The sequence below is a fragment of the Caenorhabditis remanei genome, chromosome IV (genome assembly GCF_010183535.1).
Source record: "Caenorhabditis remanei strain PX506 chromosome IV, whole genome shotgun sequence".
Taxonomy (NCBI): Eukaryota; Metazoa; Nematoda; class Chromadorea; order Rhabditida; family Rhabditidae; genus Caenorhabditis; species Caenorhabditis remanei.
The window spans coordinates 9,630,019-9,637,793 of NC_071331.1; the positions used below are offsets into that span (position 1 = coordinate 9,630,019).

A 7,775-nucleotide genomic window follows, 5' to 3' on the forward strand; every position below is an offset into this window, starting at 1 on the left:
AGCGAATATAGAATTGAGGTTCAGAATATAGATAGATATAGTTAGAATATGAAATCCAAAAAATCAATACCGGAGGATAGGGACGGAGGGTGCGCTCAAGACAAGGACACACAAGGGGAATGAGGGTCCTTTCCGAGTCCTGAAGAAATATAAAATCTGTTTCACATCCTTTTGAATGTTGCTAATATTTTTCCTTCTATAATAACTTTACTCTCCTTGTAAATAAAATTCTTACATACATTTCTTGTAAACTCAAGATTCCAATTAAAATGTTCCGTAAAGAACAAATTGAAAGGAAAAATCGTAGATGATCGCAGAAATTGTCTTAATCCTACCAATCTCATGAACTTCATAAAACTGTAGTTTTGTTCATGCTATAATTGATCGTCTCTTGTTTTTTTCAAATCACTAACCGCTCCTAATTTTGGATATTTCCAAAAAACAAGCATCCAAAAAATTTCGATTATTATTCTGTCAAAGTTATTTTAGTACCAGCTTAGGCTAACGCGCCGTCGGCGCGTTTTCTTACGGCTGCGCCACTCGTGTTCACGTGAAAACTTTTTTGCTGATAATTTGTATTTTTGGAAATGAAAATAAAATTCCGACATTGTGAGATGCAGACAAACCCCACATGCATTTTATATATATGTAAGAATGATTGTAGAATTAGTTGCCAGTTTCAAGTTCTTCTTAATTTCACGGAACTGTAATTTGAAGCAATTCCCCAATCATTTCTTCATCTGGCTCTTTCCCTTACAAAAAAATTTTCCCAGTTACAAATACTCTATATCTAATGTAGGTTTCTTTCTTCTGCCATTCACGCAACCATTTCGTAAACCATATCCTTGTAAATCCAAACCATCCTTCCTCACCTCCACTCCCCCCCAACAATTTCTTGTAGCTTGACCCCCCTCTCATTCCACAACTCTCTTTCGTTGACTCCTAATGTTTTCCATCGATTTTCGCGCCTCTCTTTATACCACCAAATGAAATATTAGATAATGAAGGGAAAAGTGAGGGCTCTCTACTCAAATAGACACCCACTTTATGGGAGAAGAGAGAAGTTGTTCTTTTGTTCTGTTTTAATGCTGGATTGTCTCTTATGAATGAGAAGAATCTAATGTAAGCTTCAAATTTTTCAACCTTTCTGGACTGTTTGAGACAGCGAATATTTCAGAAATTCTGATTTAATGTTAACTTGACATTTTGTACTTACTTAATTTACTTATAATTAGTTTGGAAAGATTTTACAACAACAAAATTCTAGGATGATGGTTAGATTTTGATTCTTATGTAACTTTTACAACTGTTCACCGTTTCAAAAAGTTATCGTCATTCAAAAAAGTATCTGATTTGAGTTCTTTCGTCTTGCGTACCGAATAAGAATCTTGTAGTGAATTTATTCAAAGTTCAATCAAATCTGCCTTATTAGCACTTCGTTTACGATGCGGCAAACTGAAATATACAGACCTGATTCGATTGATTGCCATACCGAGCATGGAATAGGAACGAAAACTGTCATGTGTTTTGAAAAGGTGTTGGAACTGCAAACTTTTGAAATATTTAGATTCGGGTTAATTATCCACAAAAACATATTCACCTACTGTTTCACTTCCAACTTTTACACGATCATAGTCAATATAAATTCAGTTCACTACGCGCTTTCACACGCTATTTTCTCTTTTCACCATTTCCTCTGCTCGAAGTCTTCTCCAACTTTATTTTATTTTCAACACTTTGTGCATCTTTATTAGCACTTTTTTCACGGTCATAATTTATATTTTAATAAAAGGGTTGTGCCGTATTGAATTAAAATTCAATACGGCACAACCCTTTTGGTGCTCAAAATACTACTCTTCTCTCGAATACTCGAATTGCGATTGTTAATTCTGACTCCAATTTACTGTGCTTTTAAAAATAGTTGTTGAGCTTTTTAGAGCTAATCCGTGCAAAACTGTACGTTACTATCCCGTGAATATCAATACACCTCGACGAAATAGGAACCAATATCTGGGAAATGTTGAAAAAAGTAATATTAAACTTGGGTGTGTTGGAACTGCAAATTTTTGAAATTTCTAGATTCCGGTTGATCTTCCACAAAATCTCATTTGCCTACTGTTTCACTTCCTCTTTTTACACGATCACTGTTTTCTCTTCTGTTTGTCCTTCTGATCGTATCCTTTATTTGATTATACATTTTCCAGTTTCCCATTGATTTCATACGCATGACAGTTTATACTGCTATAGAAAGAATTCACGTGGAAATCATAAATACCAGCATCTAGAATATCATCAGAGCCCATTTTGAAATAACACCTGAGAATCCAGGAAATCCCAAAACTGAATTTTTCCGATTCACTGGTAGTTTCCAAACACTGTTTCATCCCGTAGTTTTGTTTTTCACATTTTCTACCCATTACAATTCGAGTGCCATTCTACGACAATTCAGCTCAACCCCTTTCCATTCTCTTCATTTCTTCCTCAAAATGATCATCTCGTCCTTCTAAGATACGCCCCATTAACTACGGTATTTGAGTCGTAAGAAGGAGGAGAAGATGATGATTGTCAGTGTACAAAGTACACATCAGAACATTATTTTCTTCGAACGTCCTTGTCACGTTCGAATAGGAACGCATTTTTAGTTAATACAATTTGGTCAGTCAAATTATTGGAAAATGGCACAGGCCCAGAATATTAGGCACAATTGAGAAACATAAAATAATTAGTCAGTGTTATACATGAACTCGATAAGTCAGAAAACTATCCTGATAGCCTTTTTGTCAGTAAAAACCTGTTTTCACGTTTCAAATAACTGTTAACTGATGGTAGAATTGAACATTAACTGATTCAGAGGAGCAATGATAAGTAAAGTTCTCTCATATTGGATTCAATACTTCCATCACATGATTATTTTTGCTTGTTGTCATTGAATAACATTCCGATGGGTTAATAACTTGCTTTCGAATAGATACAGTTACGATACCTAGTTTATCTCGAGGCTTTTGGAACATTACCGAAACTGTAAACACCCAGTTATCATTCTCTTTCTGAATAGACGTTCAGTTTCTAATCGCGTTCAGGTTGTGAGTTGAGTATTGGTGTAGAGTAGTAGTTTAAGAATTCCATGAATTTGAAAGTTTTGAAAATTTTCTTAAAGGAGGACTGAAGTCTTTTTTCCAGATTCTGGTACTTCAGAAAATTGTGAGCAACTTTCATCATTGGAGCATGTGTTAAAAATTGCTCTAAACGCACTAAATTCACGTTTACCCGGCTCAAAAGGAGCCTACTGTCGCAAAAATAAAGTTTCGACAAGGATTTTCAAAAAAAATTTAGCGGGCTGGAACACGCAAGCGCATGAAGTGGTGGGCGGAGCTTAAACTGCAAGCTTAATTAAGCGGCGCGGTTCTAATTCCAGTTGTTTTTTCCAAATTAACAACCGCGCCGTTTGCAGTTTAAGCTCCGCCCACAAACTTCATGCGCTTGCGTGTTCCAGCCCGCAAAATTTTTTTTGAAAATCCTTGTCGAAACTTTATTTTTTCGACAGTAGGTGGAAGAGTTTTCCCACGCGAATTTTTCCCCCGTGTATTCCTCTCGGACAAAATTATTTATTTTTATTTCTCGATTTCTCGTTTTCTTGCTTTTTACAACAAATTTTCGTGTTTTTTTCTTCTTTTTTTACGATATAAATTGAAAAAACACGAAATTTTGTTGAAAAAAGAAAGAAAACGAAAAATAGAGAAATAAAAAGAAATAATTTTGTCCGCGAGGACTACACAAGGGCGAAAACTCGCGTGGGAAAACTCTTAGGCTCTTTTTGAGCCGGGAAAACGTTAATTTAGGGCGTTTAGAGCGATTTTTAGCATATGCTCCAATGATGAAAATTGCTCAGAAGTTTCTGAAGTATCAGAATCAAAAAAAAAAAAGACTTCAGTCCTCCTTTAGGCTCCGGGACATTTCGAAACCAGACATTTCGAAGCCGGACATTTCGAAACCGGTAAAACGCGTATAAATTTTTCTCTAGAAAAGAGGTAATATTATGGTTCCGAGGGTCCGGGGTTCGACGCCGGGCCTGGCAAAACTTTTTTGCATTCCGTTTTTAGCCTTTTGGTACGAATCAGACAACCAGGGTTCGATCCCCACTGGTGGCAAAACTTTTTTGTTTTTTGTTTTTAGCTTTTTGGTACCAATCTGAAGACCAAGATTCAATCCCCACTGCAGATAAAATATTTTTGCTTTTTATTTTTCGTTTGTGGTATTAGTCTACGGTCGAGGGATCGACTCCGGCCGTTGGCAAAATCTTTTTTATTGATTTTTTTATCTTAACAAAAAACGGACATCTCAAAAATAAGAAAAATATCACGATGAACCCATTAACTCATGCTTTCTTTAAATCAGGCGTTTTTAGATGCCGGTTTTTTGTTAAGATTTTAAAAATCAATAAAAAAGATTTTTTTTTTGATTCGTACCAAAAGGCCAAAAACGGAATGCAAAAGTTTTGCCAGGCCTGACGTCGAACCCCGGACCCTCGGAACCATAATATTACCTCTTTTCTAGAGTAAAATTTATACGCGTTTTACCGGTTTCGAAATGTCCGGTTTCGAAATGTCTGGTTTCGAAATGTCCGGTTTCGAGATGTCGCAGTTTCGAGTTGTCGCGGTTTCGAAATGTCTGGTTTCGAAATGTCCCGGAGCCCTCCTTTAAGTGTCTCCAGGGCAACGTCTGGCATAAATGAACTAATTTTCCTAGTTGCTTTACGATATTAACGGATCATCAGCTATTGATCAGTCACAAATCTAAAATGGGATCTCTGATACCGTACGTTATGAACTATTGACTTTACGGAGGTGTTTTCAAAAAGAATTTGTAGAAACACTTAAAAAAATGTATTGTTCAATTTAATAATATAGAAAATCACAATGTGTTAGATGTGTTAGAAACGTTACAAGGGCGACATTGACCTAATAAAACCAACTCATCTTGAATACCGTTGACTGTCGGAGAAATCATGAGACCTGCATTTGATGTTTCGGTGTTTCGGGTGTTTTGATAAGGGGAGAGTTATCAGTAGAGCAAATTGGCACCAACCCCTGGAAATTCAATGGATTGTAGAACTTTTTTCTAAACTTGACGATGAGTTGAAACGGAGTCGTAATTTTAGAAAGGTTCTTTCTCTAATTTTTTAATTTTTGTAGTTTGATTCGCCTAAAAAATCCAATAAACTGCAGTTATTAATAACATTTTACAATTACTACTTCATGAAACAGTTGCAAATGTTCCAATACGTTTCCATAGTAGTGTCAGCAATACGTTTCAATAGTAGTGTTAGATTTCTCATCCAATCAAAATGACCTTTATTGGTACAGTCAGGAGAAGTTCGTGGAGACAGAAACTCTGCCATTGCAATTAACATTCTACAAAAGTTGATTATATTTTCTTGGAAACTTTATGGCCTACTTTTTCTCTCGCTTTTGCAACATGAAAACGACTTCGTTTCCTAACATCACTCAACCATAGTATATCAGATAATCAATTATTACTTGGAAATATACTCAAAAATCTCGCCACCAGACTATACAATTATGTCGGCACATATTACTGAAATAAGCTCTAACTCAAATTCATTCTGTCAAGCAACTACTAAAATACCACAGCTGACAAGCATAAGTTCTCACTGAAACGGTGATACTAAATTTCACAACTGCATTTTTTTTCGCCTTTCGGACTTTCATTAGTTTTCGGAACAGAGCGATTGAATAAATGTTTTGTCGGTTTCTGGTCCGTAGCCATTCAAAGTGAGACCGGACTCTGGGACTGAATGACAATTTTCACTAAAAAGCAAAAAAAAACAAAAATCACAACTACAGTTTCATGAAGATGTCATAATATCAGCGGTGTTATAACATCAGTGATGGATTGCAATTCTCTGTCCTCAATCAATTTTTCCTGGAATTTTGAGAGCCGACGTCTGTGAGTTCTGAAGTTACTGGAACGTAGATCACGAGTTGATTAGTCAATAACTAGCGGTACTTGAATCAGACGTCCTAATCGATTGGAATTCAAATTATTCATCAAATATGCTAGTTTGATGAAACGGGAACTGTACTTTTCAACTCTTTCGGTTTCCAGTCAGCTGTAAATTACTTTATGTACGGATGTCAGTCTCTTCAATTAAAAGTGATTCTTCTTCGCTACATAGAAAGAATTCTGATCAACTGGAAATGTTTCAGAAAGTACAAATCAGACCTCTCTGAAACATACTCTCAATTATTCCCTAGCCAAAGAGTTTTGATTAAACTAGTTAGAAACAGTGAAAATGAAAATGAATTTTTTCTTAGTTTTGATTTATCAAGTGTACTCCTGTGTTTATTTCAAGTCTTACATACGTAAAGGTTCACGTTTGTTTAATTTTTGGAGACACTGAGTGTAGGTTTCAAAACGAGACCATTCGTGTTAAAAGGACTTACCGTTTCTGAAAATTGTTATGAGCTTCTGAAGTCTGTCAAAATTAGTGTATGTGTTGACTTATCATTATAAATTATTTAACAATCTCTCGATAAGTAAAACATTTCAATTCAGTTTTGTTAGCCTCCTTTTCCAACTATTCGGTTTCAGCCAAATGATAAACAACTAGATTTTGTCATAGAGTCTAGTAACTCAAATGTGCTTATTGAATAATTAATTAATCTATTCTACCCCTGTTGATCCTTAAAACCGTTATTACAGGGCCTTGGACACCATCGCAAAGACGAAATCATCGAGGCACAACAGACAGAATTCTATGTCAGCAGAGCTTCAAGTCTCATGGATTCTATTGATAATGTAAGAAAAAGTGGAAAGGAAGAAGTTCCGCAGTCCAAATATACATACGTTTTTGGCTTTACTGAAACACTTTTTTTCACCGACTTTTTATATTTTCATATTTTATTCCACACTAATACAATTCATTTTTCGATTCTAGTCCTTCACAAACGTTGCAATTTCGAATATCACAATGGCACAGGAGAATATCAAAGGATTGTTGGCAGCCGCCTCGGTTTCAGTGGGTTTTTAAAAAATTTATAATAGAATCAAACGACTAGCTTATTTGAAACTTGTTTTAGTATAAGCTGAAACAGTACATATTTTAAATTTCTTCATGAGAGACATGAATATATTGAAATTTTATTCCAGGTCCGCACCGCCTACTCTGAAATAAAATCACTGACAAGTCAACCAAGTTTCTATTATATTCCAAAACGACAGAGATATCTGATGGTGAATAAAATAGTGACTGATATGAGTGCAACTGGACAAACGGAGATGATGTCATTGAATAAGAAAGCGAAGGCATACTGTCGGACTGCAAATGTGTCAAAACATTTTTTTCGTCGTGGTTCAGTTTTTAAACTCCTTTTTTTGTAGTTTTTATCTAACCATAGTTTACAGAAACTATTGGTAACTGATAATAATTTATGAATTTATGGACTGCCTGAAATATACTTGAATTTTTCTTTGTTTAAAAAAAGTTCACAAGTCGAATCGAAAAGTCTTTCGGGAGATTTTATGCTTGACAACCTTGGTCTGTGCTGGATTTGGATTGATTAGTTCGTTGTAACAAAACTGATCTCACAATACTGAAATACAATATTTTTCCATTCTCTTCCCTCAATTTCATACATCATTTTTAGTGGGGGGAAAACTTTTCAGTAGAAATGAATGAAAATTTTGTAGTGAACTGTTCAGATGAAACCAACATCAAAATCGAAGGATTTGTTGTAACCACTTTGAAACATCGA

General features: G+C 35.3%; 1 protein-coding gene across 1 annotated transcript; it reads left to right on the forward strand.

The window, feature by feature from the left end:
* Positions 1 to 6,144: 6,144 nt before the first annotated feature.
* GCK72_013066 (uncharacterized protein) lies at positions 6,145 to 7,401 on the forward strand (the record flags this gene model as incomplete). Its single annotated transcript, XM_003089918.2, has 4 exons — positions 6,145 to 6,174; positions 6,724 to 6,819; positions 6,959 to 7,039; positions 7,171 to 7,401. The coding sequence occupies 4 exons, from the start codon at positions 6,145 to 6,147 to the stop codon at positions 7,399 to 7,401; spliced, it is 438 nt and encodes a 145-aa protein (XP_003089966.2).
* Positions 7,402 to 7,775: the final 374 nt, after the last annotated feature.